At 38.2% G+C, this 23,189-nt stretch overlaps 2 protein-coding genes across 4 annotated transcripts; one reads left to right on the top strand and one right to left on the bottom strand.

Moving 5' to 3' along the window:
- The first annotated feature begins 3,342 nt into the window (after positions 1-3,342).
- Positions 3,343-15,043, top strand: LOC107599304 (very-long-chain enoyl-CoA reductase-like). Of its 2 annotated transcripts, none has more exons than XM_016290855.1 (11): positions 3,343-3,711; positions 6,733-6,784; positions 6,928-6,972; positions 7,484-7,587; positions 9,414-9,529; positions 9,719-9,824; positions 10,503-10,575; positions 10,662-10,705; positions 10,786-10,843; positions 10,928-11,016; positions 13,871-15,043. In XM_016290855.1, the coding sequence occupies exons 1-11, from the start codon at positions 3,538-3,540 to the stop codon at positions 14,042-14,044; spliced, it is 1,035 nt and encodes a 344-aa protein (XP_016146341.1). In that variant the 5' UTR covers positions 3,343-3,537; the 3' UTR covers positions 14,045-15,043. The 2 variants fall into 2 exon arrangements, with proteins under 2 accessions (XP_016146341.1, XP_016146340.1); XM_016290854.1 differs by lacking the exon at positions 3,343-3,711 and adding an exon at positions 4,458-4,780.
- Positions 14,908-22,235, bottom strand: LOC107599303 (polyhomeotic-like protein 2). Of its 2 annotated transcripts, none has more exons than XM_016290852.1 (7): positions 21,685-22,235; positions 19,160-19,418; positions 17,642-17,754; positions 17,503-17,560; positions 17,346-17,412; positions 16,991-17,105; positions 14,908-15,446 (listed from the first exon to the last, which is right to left on the bottom strand). In XM_016290852.1, the coding sequence occupies exons 1-7, from the start codon at positions 22,024-22,026 to the stop codon at positions 15,294-15,296; spliced, it is 1,107 nt and encodes a 368-aa protein (XP_016146338.1). In that variant the 5' UTR covers positions 22,027-22,235; the 3' UTR covers positions 14,908-15,293. The 2 variants fall into 2 exon arrangements, with proteins under 2 accessions (XP_016146338.1, XP_016146339.1); XM_016290853.1 differs by lacking the exon at positions 21,685-22,235 and adding an exon at positions 21,456-21,540 and having other exon boundaries at positions 14,936-15,446.
- Between the last annotated feature and the right edge of the window lie 954 nt (positions 22,236-23,189).

Below are 23,189 nucleotides of genomic sequence, written 5' to 3'. Positions count from 1 at the left end.
TTACTCTGGCATTACATCCCACCCACATCCCTCTGATCAGCATGTGGTACATTATATTACTATAATTAACAATATTTTTGGAAAAATAAAGTTTCTTACAAACTTGATGAAATATAAATATAATCGTATATGGGTAACAGAGAAATTACAATTAGCTTCAAGCTACACATAACAATTAATGAGATTAATACAACACTTCTACTTGAATGTCACTATCAATCACTAGAATTTTATGTGGAAGATACACAGTTACAACTTCTGTGGGGCGTGAAGATAAAGTAATGCAACTAGTAGCAAAGACTATAGAATACCCAAGACGTGTCACTCGTATAGTTTTGAACGGGGAAAAATGTAACACTTAATAATAATTAAAAAACAATTCCAACACTTAATATGGCCGCTCAATCGCAGGAAGCCCCGCCTTCTGAATGAAAGAGCCAATCGCTAACCGGTAAAGCCAGCTGCCGTTAGAAGTCCGGTTGCGCTCAGGACTGCGCATGCGCACTGACTGATCTAGCCTGAAAATATAAGCTTTTTATAACGCTATTTAAGCAAAAGAAACAACATTTATGAGACAGTTGTTGTCAGATTTCATTGGTGATTTCAAATAGGAAATTTAATCGTAAGCTTAGTGAACCGTTTTGGAGAATTTGATGTTTCTCCATTCAAAGTGATAGGAGCTGCACTTGCATGCCCGTGAGGCGTTTCAAAGATGGCCGCCGAGTGACATGACTTGCCTTAAAGGGACTTTGCTAGTAGTGTAACTAATTACTGTTGCCAGAAAGTAATAAATAAAGTAACAATATTACTTTTGAAATTAGTAACTAGTAATGAGTAATATATTGTATTCTTTGAGTAACTAGCCCAACACTGCTTACTACTAACTGAATATTGTACCATATACATCGTATAGCGCCGATTATTTTAAAGGGTCATGAAACCCCCTGTTTCAGCACTGGTTAGTTCTCACCACAGTTTAATTCACTGTATTAAATTTTATAGCAATATGGATGAGATTGTGGCTGGCATACACTGTCAAATGCGACTTTATGGCGCTCAACGGCTCTGAACGGCTCTAGCCCAAGCTGTGATATAAACGAACGCTATTGGCTATTTTAAAAAGGGGTGGGGCTGCTTGATATGTCCCGCCCTGTCTTCCTGTTTCAGTTAAAATGACGCCAACGCAGAGTAACCCTGCATGTTTCTAAGCATTTCAGGGGACCTTTAAGAGGGGAGACAGACAGCACACACAGATATCACAGACTGAAACGTCTGTCATAGCAAATCAACACATGCTGTTGTGAATAATTAAGCGAAGCCTCTTCTCATAGGATAAGAACACGCAGTCTCATGAATAATTTAATATACACCGACGCGTCATCGATGTACTATTAGTCCATTGCCATGTCACAAATTGTGACGTCAACACGATGTAGATTTTAAACCCGGAAAATGAAAATGGTGCAAAAAAGCTTAAAATTAACACGTTTTCTCCAATAGTTTACACCTCTGCTAAAATCTCAGAAAAAGTAGTCTGGGGTTTCATGACTCTTTAAAAACAGCAAGTAAAACAGTAGGTTCATGCTAATGGTATCTCCTGCTAACAACATGACCTTATCATGACCTTTTTCGATTTTGTGTAATAACTAATTTTGGCAGTCAAGTCAAATAATAACTCAAAAAATGTTTTTCTTTCTCACACAGAAAATGGAAAGTTAATCACATTTCAGTATTTGTCCTATCACCTCATTATAGCATCCAGTTGTAATCTTGTAGGTAAAAATGGTTACTATGCATTTCTTATTTTGTTCAGCGCACATTTCATTGTGTGTTAGGATGCAATATCACGTGTTGTACGTATGCAGTTTTGTATGCTTATTTTGGCAAATATAAGATCATCTGGGAATGTAGCTACACAAAATCATATACTGTGCACAGTATCACATACAGTACTATATACTACAGAGATAGTAAGAGTGCTATGCTAGTATGCTATACTAAACATACTAAACATGGAACTGAGCAGTTGTTTACAGTAGTCTCGCAGTACAAAAAAGTGGAGTATACTGAATAGTAATACACCGACAGCCTACTTATGAGAACAGCACTCCAAGGTATTTAAAAAAAATACTAGGTTACTACACTCTAAAAAATGCTGGGTTAAATACAACCCAGTGCTGGGTAAAATAGGGACAAACCCAGCGGTTTGGTTACTACTCAGAAGGTTGGGTTAAACATTTAACCCAACCGCTGGGTCAAAACAGCCCAATTGCTGGGTTTGTCCCTATTTTACCCAGCACTGGGTTGTATTTAACCCAGCATTTTTGAGAGTGTTCCATAATTATATTTATATATATATACCAGGATATGATCTACCATTGAAGAGCTCACATGACAGATATACTTAGACCAGTGGTTCTAAATTCCAGTCCTCGCGTACCACCGTTCTGCATATTTTGAATGTCTCTCTTATTTAACACATCTGATTCAGATAACCAGCTTGTTTGAAGACAGCTCCATGCACGAACTGTGTTCCAATTGACATGGTCCCTACACAGTTTCATCACTCCCTACTCCCTGAGCATGGGGAATCCACTGAAGTTGACTTCACTTCGGAACAGTCATTCACGGATTTGCGCTATGCCACTGCCTGCAGTCTTCACACACATAATATACATCTGTAAATAAATACCCAAAATATAATCTGCTGTTCTGTAACAGGGTTATTGTAAAAAAAAGAAAAGAAAAAAAATGTATTTTATCATTTTAATATATTATATTTTTATTTAACTTTAAAATAACTGAAATAAAAATTAAAGAAAGCTAAAAAAAAGCTACTAAATATACCAGATAACTTAAGACACTTTGCCTATCACTATGTTTGTCTGATCTACTTACTGCTGACAGACACAAATGGCTTCTGTATGGCAACGACTTTCCTAAACCTAATGCGAGAGCCTCTAGGGACCTCAGAAGTGGCTTATTTATTGAATCCAAGCCTGGTGTGGCCACAGACAAACTCAAACAGATGCTTGCAAGGCAGATGTATTAATATTCCTCAGGCACACACTGCTCTGTCCCTGCTGTACAGATGCACGCTATCCTAACCCTAATTCAAATAGAGACAGAGTGTGGAGGTAAGGATCACGTCCAACTGGATTGGTCCGAGTCCCACAAGGTCACAGGGCTGGTATTCAGCAAAGCAGGCATATAAATTTAGCTTCATGAAAAGCCATGGATTATGTCTTGGGACTCTCAGATTTCGTCTTCAGGGGAGTGGTTTTGATGGCCACCCCTCAGGTGTTAAGAGGTGGGGGATATTTCAATCACACTGCACTCACTCACACCATCCTTCTCTGTTGCTTCTCCTCTCTGGAGACCCTCCGGCTGCACTGCATTCAACGGAGAGCTGGATTTTGGATTTATTATTAAGAACTGAGGCTTGAGGACTTAGGAGTGATGTGTGGGGTGTGAGAGAGACCTTTGAACTACGGACTAAACGCAGGATTCAGTGTGCAATAAATTGGAAGAAGTGTCATGGATGCATTAGCTTTAGAGGCAAAAGTGGCTAAGAGTGAAAGTGCTACTGCTCCAGCACCGGCACCCGCTAAACCCAGACCAAAACCCCCGAAAAAAACTAAACGGATTGTTTATTTTGAGGTGGAGATACTAGACATCAAAACCCGGGAAAAACTACTACTGCTGGATAAGGTATGTGCTTTTTAATGTGTTTCAATGTGTAACAAAGGACAGACCGTTACTTGCAAACTGTGTCCCTGCTGGAAAAAAAAAACAGCTGAAACCAGCCTAAGCTGTTTGGCTGGTTTTAACAGGTCATAGCTGGTTTGCAAGCTGGCTTTAGTGGGGTTTTGACCATTTCTTGGTCAAGGTGGTCAGGCTGGTCTTTGCTGGTCAGGACCAACCAGCTGAACAGCAGCTTCTGGAGACCAGCTAAAACCAGCTACTTCCAACTTAAACCAGCTAAGACCAGCCAAACAGCTTAAGCTGGTTCTAGCTGTTTTTTTTTCTTCATGACTTTCGTTGCTGTCTTTATTTAAAACAGTATATTTAATCACTATGTTTACACTTTCAGCCTGAACATAAAACAGATAAGTAAAGAAATCATCTGTAATCATCAGCTGTTATAGATGACAGATAGCTAACAGTAATGCGAGCACAACTAATGCACATGCTGTAACTTTGTAGTAATAAAGCGGCCACTATCAGGCGGGTTTTGCATTAGTCATGTTGCTTTTGGAATAGGAGTATCTCCTCCGAGCCTCCAGGAATTCTTATATGAGATCCATTACTTAGACATGCATGTCGAGAATAGAGTAAACCTGATTTGACTGCATGAGCAAAACTGCAAAGATTAACCCTATATATATATATATACATATATATATATACGTATATATATATATATATATATATATATATATATATAACCCTCCGGCTGCACTGCATTCAACGGAGAGCTGGATTTTGGATTTATTATTAATAACTGAGGCTTGAGGACTTAGGAGTGATGTGTGGGGTGTGAGAGAGACCTTTGAACTACGGACTAAACGCAGGATTCAGTGTGCAATAAATTGGAAGAAGTGTCATGGATGCATTAGCTTTAGAGGCAAAAGTGGCTAAGAGTGAAAGTGCTACTGCTCCAGCACCGGCACCCGCTAAACCCAGACCAAAACCCCCGAAAAAAACTAAACGGATTGTTTATTTTGAGGTGGAGATACTAGACATCAAAACCCGGGAAAAACTACTACTGCTGGATAAGGTATGTGCTTTTTAATGTGTTTCAATGTGTAACAAAGGACAGACCGTTACTTGCAAACTGTGTCCCTGCTGGAAAAAAAAACAGCTGAAACCAGCCTAAGCTGTTTGGCTGGTTTTAACAGGTCATAGCTGGTTTGCAAGCTGGCTTTAGTGGGGTTTTGACCATTTCTTGGTCAAGGTGGTCAGGCTGGTCTTTGCTGGTCAGGACCAACCAGCTGAACAGCAGCTTCTGGAGACCAGCTAAAACCAGCTACTTCCAACTTAAACCAGCTAAGACCAGCCAAACAGCTTAAGCTGGTTCTAGCTGTTTTTTTTTCTTCATGACTTTCGTTGCTGTCTTTATTTAAAACAGTATATTTAATCACTATGTTTACACTTTCAGCCTGAACATAAAACAGATAAGTAAAGAAATCATCTGTAATCATCAGCTGTTATAGATGACAGATAGCTAACAGTAATGCGAGCACAACTAATGCACATGCTGTAACTTTGTAGTAATAAAGCGGCCACTATCAGGCGGGTTTTGCATTAGTCATGTTGCTTTTGGAATAGGAGTATCTCCTCCGAGCCTCCAGGAATTCTTATATGAGATCCATTACTTAGACATGCATGTCGAGAATAGAGTAAACCTGATTTGACTGCATGAGCAAAACTGCAAAGATTAACCCTATATATATATATATACATATATATATATACGTATATATATATATATATATATATATATATATATATATGTATATGTGTGACCCTGGACTACAAAACCAGTCTTAAGTCGCACAGGTATATTTGTAGCAATAGCCAAAAATACATTGTATAGGTCAAAATTATTGATTTTTCTTTTATGCCAAAAATCATTAGGATATTAAAGGGGGCATAACACACACAGATTCACCCAATCTCATGTTAATCTTGAGTACCTATAGAGTAGTACTGCATCCTTCATATCTCCAAAAAGTCTTTAGTTTTGATCATTTATAAAAGAAAGATACAGCTTTACTATTCTCTCCGGAAAAAGCCGAGCTCCTGGAGGTGCGCTGTGGGCGGAGCTAAAGAGTGACGAGCACTCGGCACTTGCCAACAAAACAGACATTTGATGCCTTTCACTTACCGTCTGCAGTTCTGAATCATGACTGGGATCTTTTATAGCTGTGACCGCTCCATCTTTCAGTATCAAACGATGTGCAAATCCAGCGTCAACAAACACACTTGTGAAACTCCGTTGCTGCCCCGGAAAAACAAACTGTATCCACCGTTTACATAACGCTGGGTTCTTTAGGAAGCTGAACAAAGTTATCTTTCCCTTACAACCAAAAACACACTTCCTTGGATTGGAGACATTCTTCCCAAGCAAGTCGCTTGCAGCGCTGCCGCCGGATGAAGCGCGTTGATGGGTGCGATCTCGCTCTCGCTCTGGTCGAGTCTGGTCCGGGAGAAATGCCCATATAAGGAGTTCCACCCTTGTCTACGTCATGAAGAGCCATGATCGAAAAAAACTCTCCGAAACGTGTACGAACCCGGAAGTAAGATTTTTGGCACAGAACCTTAAGTAAAGATTATGTTCCATGAAGATATTTAGTAAATTTCCAACTGTAAATATATTAAAACTTAATTTTTGATTAGTAATATGCATTGCTAAGAACTTCATTTGGACAACTTTAAAGGCGATTTTCTCAATATTTAGATTTTTTTTGTAACCTCAGATTCCAGGTTTTCAAATAGTTGTATCTCGGCCAAATATTGGCCTATCCTAACAAACCATACATCAATATAATGCTTATTTATTCAGCTTTCAGATGATGTATGCATCTCAATTTCAAAAAATTGACCCTTATGACTGGTTTTGTGGTCCAGGGTCAGTATATTCCATATGTATATTGTGTATTTACATATTTATGTATTATAATTGTAAAACAGAATGCGGATATTGAGCAGCTGTCTATCTTTCTGCAGGTAGAGCCAACAGCCACTATTTTGGACATTAAGTCTATGTTTCACAAATCAAGTAAGTTCAGCTCGGTGCTAAATAAGCTATATGAAACCGCAAAGCCTTTCTTTAAATAGCTTTCTACAAGGAAGATGATAAGTTGATGACATAGAAATAATGGGTTTAGCAAAGTCTTACATGTCAGGCTTCAATTTTCACAGATCCACACTGGTATCCTGCCAGACAGTCTTTACGCCTAGACCCAAGTGAGTACATCTGCTTTATAATGCTTGTTAAAAACATATTTGACATACTTTAAACTTAGTAACAAATGAATAATTTGTTAATATTGTTTAATTATAACGTAACATTGAAACTAGCAACTTGCATTGTAGTATTTATTTATTTTACTATAAATGTTATTATTTTATTATTATATTTAAAATATATATTATATTACATAATATTGAAACTAGTGGCATGCATTGTAACATTTATTTATTTTATTTCAAAACATTTCACAAAAATGTTTGTTAGGTTTCAAATTTCAACATATTGTTCAAAAGGAATATAAAAAGTATCTGGACACTATGGTTGTCAAACATTAAAGAATCATGTTCATAGTTAATGAGATGAACTACATCTTCATACAGTTGATCTGAAATTGTAGCAAAAAAAAGGTTCAGACAAGTGAATTAAGTTGGTGTCCATATCCTTCTTTAAGCCACTATTTATGCGAAGAGAAAGTGAATGGTTGTGTTATATTGTTGATTTCAGAAGGAAAACCCTTAAGAGATGAGGAAATCCTTCAAGAGCTCCCTGTGGGAACCACCGCAACCTTCTACTTCAGAGACCTGGGAGCCCAGATTTCCTGGGGAACTGTGAGTGTTTTGCCCAACACACAAATAACAACTGAAACACGTGCAATCGTCACATATAGCAGGCCCCCATTGTCAAAAGATGCACAATTACTAGCATTTTACAATGGCATTGAAGATAGCTCATCAGAATTTAGCTTCAGTATTATAATCTTCGTCTAATCTTTCACTGGTATGTTATAGGGAGTTTGGTTCGGCTGATGTAAAAGTCAGGTCAGCGGCTGTACAGTGTGTGCACAGTCCTCTGGTTCAGTTTTCTCTCACCTCCCCACCACTCGATCCTCTTTCTCAGAACATGTAATCTCTCTGGCACCATTTCCCCACAGGTGTTGATCCCGTTCACCTTCTGCATGCGTAGCCCCCTTGCCCACTCCTGTCCTGACTCCCACGGGGCAGGGATGATGACAGCACATGGGAGGCATACTCTATAAAATCGTAAATTTAACGTTAAAGACTGTAAAATTGTTACAGCAAAAACTTGTTGGTTAACTGTAAGTTCCCTTACTATATAGCTACAGTCAAAATCTGTGATAAATCTAATGGGACGTTTCATGTTATTTTACAGTAAAATATTGTTAAATCTTTACTGTTTAGAAGTGAAAAAGAACAAGTCATCTAAAAAAACATAAACTGACATTCCCAGAATTCCCTGTGTGGCACATTTGATGGTTTTTCATTGAAATTAGTGTTTTTTGTCAGTTATGTACATTTAGGGTTTTATGTTACATCATATGCTGTTAAATTGATTGTTTGTTGCATTATTTTAGCGTCATGTTTGTTATCATGATGGTGTTTTGTGTGTTTGACACTGTGTGTGTCTTCTATATCTTGTGAAAAGCTGTTTGTGATGAGCTTTGATTCATCATGTGGCTTTTTCTTTAGGTGTTCTTTAGATGTTTTCTGTGTTTTTATGGTAGTTGTCAGTATATTATAAAAGTGGAAAACGGATTTGATTGATTTGGTGTATTTTACATTTAACACTTTTTTTCTCCTGTATTCAAATATACATTTTCTTACTGTAAATTTAAATTCAACTTGTAAAAATGTAAAATGTTGCTATTATTTATTTTTTTACAGGAAAGTTGTGGCAACCACAACTGCCATTTTTTACCGCAAATTTCACACACACATATAATTTTTTTGTTCCCCCAGTGTAGGGCCTTAATTGGAGTCAGAAAGAACTGTCAACATGAATCAAAATCAGTTGCGTTTCTTATTGTGCATAATTCATCAGTGCACAATATTTGAAACATTTGCCTTTGTAACACCCCATTTTCACCATCCAGTCAGTGGATAAAATCAGTCAGTCCTAATCTACATTTTTCTTCCTGAATATCTTTTTTCACACACAACACATTTCAGCAAATTTTGTATTCTCATTTGTACAGCAAAGAAAAAAATCCATGATAGCATTTCTATGACTTTACAAAATAGAACAAAAATATTGAGAGCTTGATTATGAAGGTCAGAAGAGAGAAAGATGTCAAATGTGCCATCAATATCTCAGTTATTGTATTAGAAAAACTCGTGCAGCAGTGTTAACTAGGTTTCTGTAGTATGGTGTTATTAATGTACATTACATAAAACAAAATCAAATATAAACAACTTTGCAAGATTTGCAATCTTAATAACTGTGGAAATGCATCTTCACAGTTTGTGAAAAGGGCCCATTCATCTGTGCATGATCTATGAAATAAAAAATGTTTGTCTTTGCCCAATTTTCACCATCCAGTCACTAGATAAAATCAAGTATTGATCTACATTTTTCTTCCTGAATATCCTGTTTCACATTCCAGAATTAAAATCTGTTTGTGAACATGTGTTTGCAGGTGTTCCTGATCGAGTGCATTGGACCACTTGTCATATATCTGCTGTTTTATTTTCGACTGCCTTTAATCTACGCTCCCAAGTACGAGTTCACCGACAGCAAGCATTTGGTTGTGCAGTAAGTATCATGAAGAACACTGCCATCAGATGTGATTTTCCTTTTAGTCTGTTGGATTCAGTGTCACCTAACAGCTGACTTACTGGCCAACCAAGATACTGGCCCAGAAGTGTATTTTGGGAATTATGTTGAAAAGCAAATTGTATTTACTTATCTGGTATTAAACTGAACTCTGTCTGCTCTTCACAGTATTGCCTGTGTGTGTCATTCCTTCCACTACATGAAGCGAATCGTGGAGACGTTGTTCGTCCATCGCTTATCCCACAGCACCATGCCACTGCGCAACATTTTTAAAGTGAGGACGCCTCACAAGAGTGTGTGTTTTTTAGTTTAATTTATATGTATATACATAGCGTTCACAAGTTTGGGGTTGATACAATTTTGTTTTTGAAAAAAGTCTTATACTCGCCTACAATTCATATTGTGTACACAACATTAATATTGTGAAACATTATTAAAATGTAAAAATTAACTTCTATTTTCTATTTGGATATTTTTTTTAATGTAATTTATTCCTGTGATGCAAAGCTGCATTTTCAGCATCATTACTCTAGTCTTCAGTGTCACATGATCCTTCAGAAATCATTCTGATATGCTGAAACTTTTGAACTGTAGTGTGTTTGATTTGACTTAAGTGAAACATATTTGAATACATTTACTTTTACAGACAGTTTACTTATTTAAATCCAGTGTGTGACTGATACATGTTAGGATTTGTTTTGCTTTTTTATCATTTCCAGTTATGAAATAAAAAAATCGTTTTTATGTGGCTTGGACCTTCGAGGTCATCTATACTCCTAAATGAGACCGATAACATTAACCATGGAGGAAATGTCACTTTATGAAGATTAGATCAGGCCTTCAATACAGTCAACAAAAATGCTGAATAAAAGGAATAATCACTGAATTTACAGTTATTTTATATATTGCAAACAGGAAGTCTGTAAATCACATGTGACTGTTTCTTCAACAGAACTGTTCCTATCACTGGTGCTTTGCTGCATGGATGGCTTATTACATCAATCACCCTCTTTACACACCGCCATGTATGTTATATTCATTTCATTCATTCCCTTTATTTAACCAGGTTAACATGGATGTTAAATGCACTGAACTGTCTGTTTCCGTGCAGATTATGGGGAGAAGCAGGTGAAGGCAGCGCTGGCAATCTTTCTAGTAAGCACTTTAACTGCACTGACTCCTCCTGTAATGTGTCTTCATAGTGTTTTTCACTTACCGATTTCTTATTTTTGCAGTTCTGTCAACTTGGCAGCTTCTCGATTCACATGGCTCTGAGTAATCTCAAACTACCTAGTAAGATCGATTAAATAAATCACAAATCTCAAGTCAGCCACTCTGGTTTTGTTCATGTAACGCATTAAATTGTTCTTTATGAAGGTTGCAAGATTAAGAAGATTCCTTATCCAACCAAGAATCCTTTTACATGGATATTTGCACTTGTTTCATGTCCAAATTACACATATGAGGTGAGACTCACGAGTGATTGCATTGTGAGTGATTCCATGTCTTTATAGAGTTTTGTGGTGATTATGTATTCTTGTAGGCCAACCCTTAAGTTGACATCTGTCTGGTTCTCTCTCTCAAAAAATAACAAAACCCACTGGGATTTTTTCCATTGGTTTTTGGATTAGGCTACTGCAGAGAATATTGATCATGCTTCTAACACATTTTGTTCATCATGATAATCCTCACAAATGAACACAGATTTTCTGAAATTTAAAGCTTAAATACAGTCAGCAGAAGTAAAAAAGCTAAACATAGGCTATAAATGAACTGCAGCATGGTCACATGACTTCAGCGTCATTACTATTAAATGAATAGTTCGCCTAAAAATTAACATTTGGTGAAAACGTACTCACCCTCAAGCCATCCAAGATGTAGATGAGTTTGTTTCTTCATCTGAACAGATTTGGAAAAATTTAGCATTACGTAACTTGCTCACCAATGGATCCTCTGCAGTGAATGGGTGCCATCAGAATGAGAGTCCACACAGCTGATAAAACAAAACAAAAATCAACAAGGATTAATTAAAAAAAAAAATTCCCTGAACGTTTGAGTTGTAATAGTTTGCAAGAGTGCGATTATAAACATAATGAGTCTGTAAGTGGACTAGAGAGTAGATTATTTTTTTACCTGCTTCGGTGTGATGACGTCTAAAGGTGCTGTATGTATTTTTTGACAGTACTTAAGCATAAAAATACTATGTTTGCAGACATTTAGGAAACATGGCAAGTTCACATACTTGTTTCTCTGAAAAACAACGCTAGCGCCAGTTGTTCTACTGTGAAATGTGCGTTCTGTGTCGGAATGTCTGTTTTTGTTTTGCTCTGTGTGATTCCGCACACTGCCAATTTACCCAATAGTATTTCGACATATGAAATATAAAATAGATAACATTAAATAAATATGTTTTTACCAGGTTAAATGTTGATTATTAGTAACTTAAACCCCTTTATCTACATTCACGCCATAATGTAATTACCGTAATTTCGAGATGACAGCACGTGACGTTCTACTCGGAGCTGTTCACGTCCTTGGACTCCGAATTAGAGGTCTACACGGAGAACCAGAGACCCGGTCTGTTTAACATTGTTTGTAATACCCGAGTCGATCGGTCTCGGAGAACACCCAGCCGTTATCAGTCAGTCAGTGCTAAAAATGTTTTGTAACTTTCAACTTGTAAAATTAGGATGAGAAAAGTGTGAGTCGGTAATTTGAAATAAGGTGGGGGGAAAAAAATTAAAACACGAGCGACGTCATCAGAAGCAGGGTGGGCAGAGTTAATGCACACGCACAGTGATAATGGATACCTTCATGAGTGATGCGAGTTATTATTGATTTTTTTTTTAAATAATATTATGAATGAACCGTCTTGTTGTTGTATCTAAAATTTCTGCTCAGACTTGGCTCAGAGAGCACAGAGATGATAGCAAATAAGTAAAGCTAACGTCAGCAGCCATGGCACTGGACGAGCAATCGTTATTATAATCTAAATGGGCAGTCTAAAGTATTATGCAAGTTGACTCGAGATACAAAAAATGCAAAACAGCAAAGTAGCATTTGTCATCCGTCACCGTGACAGCAAGTGGACTTTTGAAACTGGAATAATGAGTGGATTACACATTTCAATTGGCAAGAGAAGAATAACAAGGAGGATTGTGTGCGCATCACAGTCAGGTACAAGGGAGAAGGCTTCTTACATTAGGTAAGACAAAAAGTTGAATTTTCGCAACTTGTTTATCGACAAGCAATTTGCTGTGGAATAGGCCTATGTGCCGATCGGGTCCAGTCGGGTCTGTGTCTTCCCGGCCGGGTTGGGGTCCATCTTTCATATAATTGACGGTCCGCGTTGGTTCCGGGTAGTACATTTTTGACATTTCTCGGTTCTGCACGGGCCCGGGTCCAACTTTCAAAATAATAGACGGGTCCGGGTCAGTTCAGTGTAGCACATTAGTATGTAGTACGAATTTTTGGACCCGTGTAGACCTCTACTCCGAATTATGCTTTTCTATGGCAACACTATCATCGTCTAAACAGAGCCTGCGGTGGTCAGGTGGTACAGCGGTCACGTAGTACAAGTCGTAGCTCTCAGAAAACTCCAAGTTCTAATTACGAGTTCTACAAGGACCTGAACGCTTTTTACAAATTGGAATCTAGTAATTAAGGGAATTCCCTTTAACGCTTTTTCATTTGTGTTTGTAGTTCTGAACCGAATCCTTCGCCAAAGCGCAATGGATTGTGGGCAATATTAGCCATTACAGTGTGCACGGATCCACACTACAAAAATCTACCTGAAATAGTAGACCATCCGGGGAATTTTGGCATACTCTTTTCAACATAGTATGCTTTGGGACACACTTATTCTAGTATGAACATTGGGACAATTTTGAATTTGGACTGCAGTACCAATTTTAATCGCTAGCGGTCAATATTTACTGCGAAGGCAGCTTCTGTACTCCCATTTAGCCACTTGTTAGCAACTGTAATTTATTCAAGACAAAACTTTTTAAAAAATCACAAGGGGATTTAACTGATGTATTTTAGGTCATGGAATAAACCATGAAAATATCTTGAGCTTATGTGAACAGACCTCATTTCAGGCATTTCACACAAAAAAACATTGATTTTGGGACAGTGGAACCAGAAGAGCTAAAATTTCCAGATTTTGGCCTACAAAGTATGTCATCCCTGCAGCACTCTGTAGACCTCCTTGACAAGTATGTGTCCTGTGTGAACAAACAATGAAATGCTGACCCCTACTGGTCACATTGAGTAAATAACAGACACTAAAGCTGCCCTGTGGTTGCTGTACTTCTGTAGCTGGGATCTTGGCTCGGATTCACACTCATGACCCAGTGTGTCCCCGTGTTGTTCTTCACTGTGGTGGGATTCATACAGATGACCGTCTGGGCCAAAGGAAAGCATCGCAGCTACCTGAAGGAGTTCAAAGAGTATCCCACACTGCGCTCCCCTATCCTACCATTCATCCTGTAGCAGGAAAATACAACACTAAAAATAAGATCAACAGAACAAATATATGTCAGCGTTCTACAAGATATATATATATATAAAGCAAGTCTTAATATATATTAATGTATGAAATAACCATAGTAAATTATGATACTGTAATGCATTTGTCAAGTAAAGCCATTCTATTTTAATAATAATAATACATTAAAAAAAATTATATTTTATTGTTCATTTACATGAATACAAAAAAATTATTCACATTTAAAGGAAATAAAAATATATACAATTAGCAAGTACCACAACCTAGAAATAAAAAGTGATTCTTTTTTTTTGTCTGAGAGCTTCAGTCTTGGTGAGATGTGAATTAAAGGGCAATTCTGTTCCTTTGAGGTAAATATAACACACTCTATTTTTCTTTTCTTCGAAAATGACTAAAGCCAATTTGTACGTAGCAGATATTCTGACTGATGTATTTCCAAGTAATGCATCTAACATGTCAACGATGTTATGCTATTGTTCTTCTTAAGTGCATACACTTATGGTAAGCTTTTATGATATTGGCTTGGATGATATGATATTTTGCATAAGAAATTAAGTTTGGTATTCATTCTTGCTGAATAAAAGTATTAATTAAAAAAAAATCTTACTGACATCAAACTTTTAAACTGTAGTGTAATTTCTTTTTTGATTCACAGTCAACTATGCTTTCTATCTCACTATGAACGCCAATATGAGCGCTTCAGTCAAAGTAAATGTACTGGCTGTGCAGTGCTGGAATCAAAACATCAGTAACTCACTTCATATCTCTGCTTGGCAGGCAAAATGCATAACAGAAAAGATTGATGCAGATTCTGAAACTGGAATTTATTTCCTAACATTGCATGTCCATTTCAAGACTGCAGTAAAACATCGAACATTTAATTGGACAAGAACAAGGTTTATATAATATTGCGACACTATAAATCATATCTGACAAAAACAGAAGGAAAAAACACTGGTGAATGAAAAGCTCCACCGTAGAAAGAAAAAAAAACACTTCCACTAAGACGAATGGTCCCGTCCGCCCTGTGACGGATGGATTGAAGGACACCGACAGAACAGAAGAACAGACTGCAGGGCTGAATCATGCGGCATGTCCTCACACAGAAGAAGAGAAGATAAACTGAGGAGGATTGTGCACATCAAGTCTTAAAGAGTTAACGTTTCCCCTCATTTTGTGGCCAGCTCTCTGAGCCAGGAGAATTTCAGTCTGTTTTCGCTGAAAACACAAGCACTATGAGAAGAGACGGCTGTCGTCCTGAAAGTGGCTTCTCTGCAGCACCTTCACATGATTCTCATAGATTTTAAGTGCAGGGCCGAGTCTGATCGACAGACCAGTCAACACGTCACTGCGCTGCATCAGCAGTAAGGACTTCCCATCTATTTCCTGTTTAAAGTAAAGATATATCGGTATATATATATAGGTAAGGACACAAAAAAATTGATCAGAAGTGAGGGTAAAGACAAAAGATTTCGATTTCAAATAAATGCTGTTCTTTTGAACTTTCTATTCATCAAAGAATCCTGAAAAAAAAGTAGTGTCACTGTTTCCACAAAAATATAAAGCAGAACAACTGTTTTCATCATTGATAATAATTGCTTTAGCAGCAAATCAGCATATCAGCAATTATTTCTCAATCACTGGTGCACATTTTAGATTTTCTTAGCCAAATTATTCATATAATTATGGTCATATGATTTTAAGTAATGTCTATTGATAAAAGTAGTTAAGTATCACAAGGTTTGTTTGAAATCACCATATAACGCTTTTGTTTTTTTGGAGGACAAAAAAAAAGGGACCCTTTTTGTCAGACAAGTTCTGTTTCCAAAAACTACTCTAAAAACTCAGGAAGTTGGATTTCCTTATTTTTGGTGAAAATATGTCCAGAATAAAGTGATATTTTCATTATTATGTGTACAGATGTTTTACTTTTGAGGGGTGCTTGTAATTCCCATTATTGTATTCCTATTGTTGTTTTCCAATGGTGACTGTTATTGCAGAAATGCTTTTTAAAATTATTATTATTTAGTGCTGTCAAACGATTAATCGCATCCAAAATAAGTTTTTGTTTACATAATATTTGTGTGTATACTGTGTGTATTTATTATGTATATATAAATACAAACATATAAATATATGATATAAAATATAAGAATATGAATATATAAATGTATAAACATGTAAATATTTTCAATATATATACTGTATGTGCGTGTATTTATATATACATAATAAACATACACAGTACACATACATATATAATGTAAACAAAAACTTTTATTTTGGATGCGATTAATCGCTTGACAGCACTATTATTATTATTATTATTAAAGTGTTTCCGTACCTTGAATTCTCTCAGATTTTCCATTAATTTCAGACTCGTGAATTAGAATTTTTTTTTTAATCACTTATTGAAATGACATTTGAATATTTCAGAGCTGAGCATAACTAGAAAAATATATAGTCACTACATTCGTTTTATTAATTTCCATTAACTTTACCTGGCCTGGAAATAACTATTTAAAACGTCCTGGCAATTTTTTTTCCAGGGCCGTGGGAAGCCTAAAATCAGCATCAATTAAAGAAATGTCTTGCACATTATTTTATTTGCATGAAAATATGAAAATAACATCTTTAGCATTGTAAAATTAAGATTTCATTTTCAAAATCATTTTTTATGTGTTTTTATTTGGGCTTTGTGTTCAAATGAAAAAAAAAAAGACGTGAAATCGCTGTGCTACACCAATTCTTTGGGTGCATAGATCAATAAAAATCAGAATGACTTCAAATGAAAAAAGCAGGATCTGCACTCACTAGCATACTTCCTAATAATTTGTAGATTTTTTTTAAATTATACAAAAAGCACAAATGGATCAACAGACTTTGGGTTAAAATATGACAAGACAGGTTTGGTTAACTACAGTACTAACCTGTGTCCTGAAAGCCAGCGCCTGCTCGGGGAAACCCACAGACGTGAAGTAACTGGCCACATCGGCCACGCTCCAAAGCAAAGGGTCCTGCCCCATTTCTGTCTTTACCACATCACTGAGAGTGAACAAAACCAGATTAAACCCTCAAAGTTTAAGAGCAACTCGGACTAGACCTTTTTTCATATCACATCAACAATATATAATCCAGTGGTGTGAGTTTGACGGCATATTGCAAAGTGATTGATCAAATTAGTTATTCTGTTTGATGCCACAGAAATGACACTCTACAACTTTAAGTCTCAATTTTTTTGTGTTTATTACCAAAGATACAAAGACAAATTTGGCTTTTACTCACTTTCCATTATTCATCCCTCCACTGTTAACGGTTTCTTCCTCTGTTGTGCTTTTGGCGCACATTTCACCTGTGAAAGCACAGTTTCGAATACAAAATTAGCATCCAACGAGTTGACAGATACGGCGTGAAATTTAAAGAGCACAGGCAGAATCCTCACCCTCCTCAACAGGATCAGACCCAGCGTGAGGCCCTCCATCTGACATCACCTCCTCGTCCTGATGACAGACAGACACAATATGACACAGAGGAACATGACAGATGTGCTGGGATTGGAAGCGCAGGGTGGACATGCTTACCGGCGTGGCTGTGCAGTCTGACAGCAGCGGATCAGGGGTGAGCGCGCTCTCCTCCTCAGCCTGAAGAGTGGAGAGACAGATGGCCGCTGGCTGCTGCATGAGCGCCACAGATCCTGTGGGTCACAATGACAGATACTGCCAACTCAAATCTCTGTAGGCTGATGTCTTGCACATCTAGCGACTGTTTTTGCCGAAATCGTGGCTTCTTCTGATGGAGGTCTGTCATTATCAACAATTATTAAACTATCCAACTCCTTGACATGCATTGCAATGCCTGAATTTGGCAGAAAGTGAACGAAATAAGAACAGGAATTGTAACACACTGATGGATGCAATAACTTTACACTGTCGAATTGTATGTTTGTCTATTCAGGCTTCAGTGAGAAAAAGATGTATATTCAAGAAAGACAGATTGGTGTGCCTCTACTTGCTTATTTTATATAAATATATAAGTGTAGGAGAGCTCCAGGAAAAAATATTTGGTTACACAATCATCATGGAACATCTGCGACGACAGGGAAAAATAAGTTACGCTTCAAAGCTCTTTCACAAAAATAAATAAATAAGGAGGTCACTGGTAAAATATATTGCAATATTTAAAATTTTAATATACTGCAAAAACATCCATACTTTTAAATGGCCCTTGAGTTGATTCTTAAGTAAACAAAAAAAAAAGCAAATTCAACAATTTTGTGTTGCATTATTTGTGGCAGCTTGCATTTCTGTCTTATTTCTACAATTTTCACATTTAAAAAAAAAACTCAACCTGAGGAGGGAGTCAATATTAGCGAATCAAAATCCTTAATTCTGAGCCCAAATAAATTAATCGCTACGTGTTCAACTGTCCTGCCAGTCTGCCACTGCTTTGCAGTACATTTTCTAGTTCTCATAATGCTTGATCTCACCAATAGATTTACAAAAGTACATTATTTTACTAGATATGCATGTTTTTAATATTTCAAATGAATGCAATAATGCAAGCTGTAAAAGTTTGCAAAAACAATATTAGAAAATTAGGGCAGGACCACAACAGATAAATTGATCAATTCTGGAATAAATAAATAAAATAAAATAATAATAATAATCCCAATTTGCATATTATGTAATGATTATCAGTGGGTTTTCACTGCAAAAAGAAATTCAGTCATTTTGGAAAATCAAAGAAAGGTCGGTTAAATCCTGATGTGTCTGCTAAACAGCATAGTTACAATATCTACCACAGGGGAGAACGAAACTACACTAACAAGCCAAACCTTGACCCCTTGGATTCACCTGATCAGACTCCCTCTGATTCTCAAACAATTACATAAACTGAAAAAGTCCACCTGAGGCTGCCAGGACCACAGTAAAACCATTCAATGCTAACAGGTTAACTTGTAGATCGCTGGTTAAGTACAGTTTCAAAAGACCTCTTTAACTCATTTATTTTAATTACTATCTCGATTTAAATGCTGGTTTGTTTGGCATTTTTTATCTTGAGAAGTTACTTCAAAAAGATAACCAACAGGACTTGAGTACCTGTGTCCTGCTGGGCTGCTGGCTGTATGTGCTCAGGTAGGATGTAGGTGCTGTCGGCGTCCTGCCTCAGAGCATCATGGGTAGGAGAGTTCTTTGAGGACGTGGGTGAGGGAACAGGCTGACTGGCGTTACTGCTGGTGATGGGACTCATGCTGATGCCCGAGTCAGCGGTGCTCTGAGCGCACATGGCATCCAGACTGCTCTCATCCCCCTCCTCATCCATACTGCTGTCCATTCCTGCTGTCGTGGACATCTCGTCCTAAAAAAATCGCAGCATTATTATTTATCATCATCATTTTTAGACAGGTGCTTTGATCACTGCCAGCCCTGCATAAAAAAACCTGAGGAATCAACTAAATGCACCACACGTGTGCCATTTGAAACGGTGTTTCTACAGTTTTATGAGACTTCATGTATCACCGTTTCCTCAAAAATATTAATTAGCACAACTGTTTTCAACATTAATAAGCATAAAAATGTTTCTTGAGCATCAAATCAGCATATTAGAATGATTTCTGAAAGATCACGTGACTGGATGAGAAAATTATAATACATTTGTGATCAAAATAAATGCAGCCTTGGTGAGCATAAAATACTTTTTTCAAAAACATTTAAAAAAAAAATCTTACCCCAAACGTTTGAACGGTAGTGTATAAATAATTATACATTGCTTTTAAAAGAATACTGAACATTTCCCTAAATATAAGCTAGATTAAAACCTTGTTACTTTGATTTGGAGCGGCGTATTTCTAAAACTACAAGGTTTCAAGTCAAAAGTCCAAAATTGCAATCAATCATCTAATTTTAAATTTGTATCATTTTTGTGAATTTATCCTTTAAACTGACATTCAAGTCCAGTCTCAGTTTTTCACTATTAAATGACTGAACACAAGAAGAATGACTGGGTCAACTCTAGAATGAAGGCAGATTCTGAATGCTTGAATCTGAAATGTTGAACTGTGTTCTCGGGGCAAATGAGGTTTTACATAAATGTCTCAATTTTTCTTGGGCCAAGTTGTTGTGCGTTTTAAACGCTGCAGTTTTTCATTTGCTATGTTATCCCTTTTTGTTTCACAAACTGTTTTGTGTTTCCTAACTGTTTAACGGTTTATATTTTTCTGAAGTAATAAACTATGTAATGGGCAAGACTCCCATTATGTCAACTTAACCCATGTAGTGTGCCACTGCCAACATGCCCTGCTCCTGCTTCACTGAACTCAACTGTCCTGGGCTCTAATGCTGGAAATGTTCAACAGCCCAGCAATACTTTCACTAAAAAGCATGACGAATAAGAAAACATCTATTAGCACGCATACAGGGGTTTTAAACAGGACTTCATGATGATTAGCAATGCTAGAATTTAGCAGTATTTTACGTTTAAACGAACAGATATCGACTACCGCACTTAGTGTTTATGCTCAATCCGTCGCACTGCAAAATCGGATTATGGTCGCCTCGAGCTTCAGTATCTGGAGGCCGCGCGCGCAGTTTATTCAGACAGGAGTGAGCCAGAAACTCCTCTTCGCTTGGTTTCTTTCGCACGCTTTGAACGCTGGTTTCGGTTGGCACGATGGTGTCAGGAACGTTACTAACAGTAGGGAACACATGTACAGTATGAGGGACAATACGGAGAGACTTAGCTGAACTCGGACTCGCGGTTCATCAGCGCGCCCTGAGAGATAAGCGGGCGGGCTCATGAATATTAATTACGTGAGGAACGTCAGCGCCCTGAGAGTGAAGCGTGTTGAGTTCATGTATATTAATGAGGCACGCCACTGGCGAACTTCACGCAGCCTAGTTAATATTCATGAACCCGCCCCGCTTCGCTCCGAGGCGCGCTGCCTGCCTGTCTGAGACAAGCGCGTCCCAAAGCAAGCCCATGTTAAACGTGGCTAAAGCCGACATTTTCTCCACAAAAAAAAAAAAATCACATCTGAAAACGTACGTTCACCTTTGTTCACCCGCGATTAATAAGTACGGCGAGTTCACGAGCCCCACTAACGACTTAGTTCGCACTTCGCGCGCACGTATAAAGGATCATCTAGCAGCCCGTCTAATGACTTGCGCTTCGATGATCCTTATAAATTGTCGTATTGGCTCGGTCACGACGCGCACAAGCGCAGAAAAAAAACAGTCTCTCGCCAGTAAACGGTCGCTAACGCAATCGTCTCCAGTGTCGCTCTTTGTGCGAAATGCGTCAGTCGGCTGATCCGTGATGTTTTGGTGACTTTCCCCCGCTGTGCGAAAAGCGAGTTTGGATTCATTGCACAGGATTTCATCGCGAAAGTCGAGTTACCGGACTCATCCAGCGCACACAAAAACTCGCTCTGACAGATTTCGACCTCGCAGATAAAGCGCTTCCATTGTTGGCGATGTTCCGACGCTCGTGAGGGCTCGTGCCGCTCCCCGTCTGCGCGAGTGCACTTGCTTTCATGTTGCATTCGCCAGAACACTTCAACTAGTGATAAAAACACCTATACTTGACATTTCGCGTCTCGTTTTAGCCGCTTGCTTGGTGCACTTACTTCCATATCCTCCATGTGATCCTCATCCACGGGACCCAGAGCGCTGTCGCCGGTGCTCCAGTCCGCGAGAGAAGGCTGTTTCGCCGCACACTTGCTCTGCTCGGGTTTTCTCCTGCCTCGTAGCACCTTTGCCGCGTTGCGATAGGAAACCGAGCCTTTATAGTTGACTTTCAGCACCGTTTGCTCCTCTATCAGATTCTCTAGTTCTGACCGGGTTCGGTCCCAATCCGAGCCGTGTCGTCTTTTGACCATCCTGCAAATTCTGTCCAGGTCCGGTCGCGCTTTTCTCGACCTCAGGGAGTCTATGGAGCCCAGGATCCATTCACGGTACGGCTCAGACATTACTCCTAATGGGCTTCAAGCTTGATAGAGTGGATGAAGGGCGTCAGTGTTGCCTTCGACGTGACGCTCGCAGTCTTTCGAGCCGCGGCGCGAGTGCGCTGGAGAGAAAGAGGGAAAAACGGAAACATACTGTACGCGTGCGTTGATCATTTATTGAGCGCTTTTAAGGTGGAGTGCGCGAGATGCGCGGCCCGCCACTAGTAGGAGATTTAAGGTGGCGTCGCTCGGTTGCACGTTTCCGTGCCGCTTAAATGGCTATTTTGGAATACAATACTAGCATGCTGCATTCGTTTTTTAAGTAACACGTGAAGTCGTCCGCATTATACAATGGTAAACATTTCATTTACATTCCTTGTTTAATCCAGACACTTATTTTGGAATTAAAATGTTATAAAAAACGGTCATTTTTGCCAATCAAATGATTAGTCGAAAGGGAAATGCGCTGAGTGGAATATTAGCTACGTACTGCGTACTACATAGTATATACTGTGTACAGTATATACCATGTAGTATACAGTACATAGTTTGAAACACGAGGCGTTATTCAACAATACACACTTCAAACAGCAGTATGCTGAGCTCATTGTGCTTCGTTTAATCAGGCCAGAAAAAATATCAGAATAGTTTGTTAGTCTTCTTAAATAGCTTTTTTTAAAGGAACACTCCACTATTTTTTGAAAATAGGCTCATTTTCCAACTCCCCTGGAGTTAAACAGTTGAGTTTTACCGTTTTGCAATCCACTCAGCTGATCTCTGGGTCTGGCGGTGGCACTTTTAGCTGTAGCTTAGCATAGATCATTGAATCTGATTAGACCGTTAGCATTTCCTTATGTTTCCTAGCTGGGGACTATTTTCAGGCACTACGTAATATCATTGTGCCTGCTGCACCCATGGTACGGCCATGGAATGAGAGTATAGTTCTTAGCCATATCGGCCTAGAAAATCACAACTTTTCATTTTCCGTCGGTCTTAGTACACGATGTAACTACAGAAGAGTCAAGTTTTAAATAGGAAAAATATCGAAACTCTTTGCTCATTTTTGAGCGAGATGCTAACGGTCTAATCAGATTCAATGATCTATGCTAAGCTGCAGCTAAAAGTGCTACCGCCAGACCCGGAGATCGGCTGAATGGATTAGAAAAGAGTAAAACTCAACTGTTAAA

This window comes from Sinocyclocheilus grahami, unplaced genomic scaffold, assembly GCF_001515645.1.
Source record: "Sinocyclocheilus grahami isolate Dianchi unplaced genomic scaffold, SAMN03320097.WGS_v1.1 scaffold264.1, whole genome shotgun sequence".
Classification (NCBI taxonomy): Eukaryota; Metazoa; Chordata; class Actinopteri; order Cypriniformes; family Cyprinidae; genus Sinocyclocheilus; species Sinocyclocheilus grahami.
The sequence above is the reverse complement of the archived record's forward strand: the minus strand, read 5'-3'. Positions and strand labels throughout refer to the sequence as shown.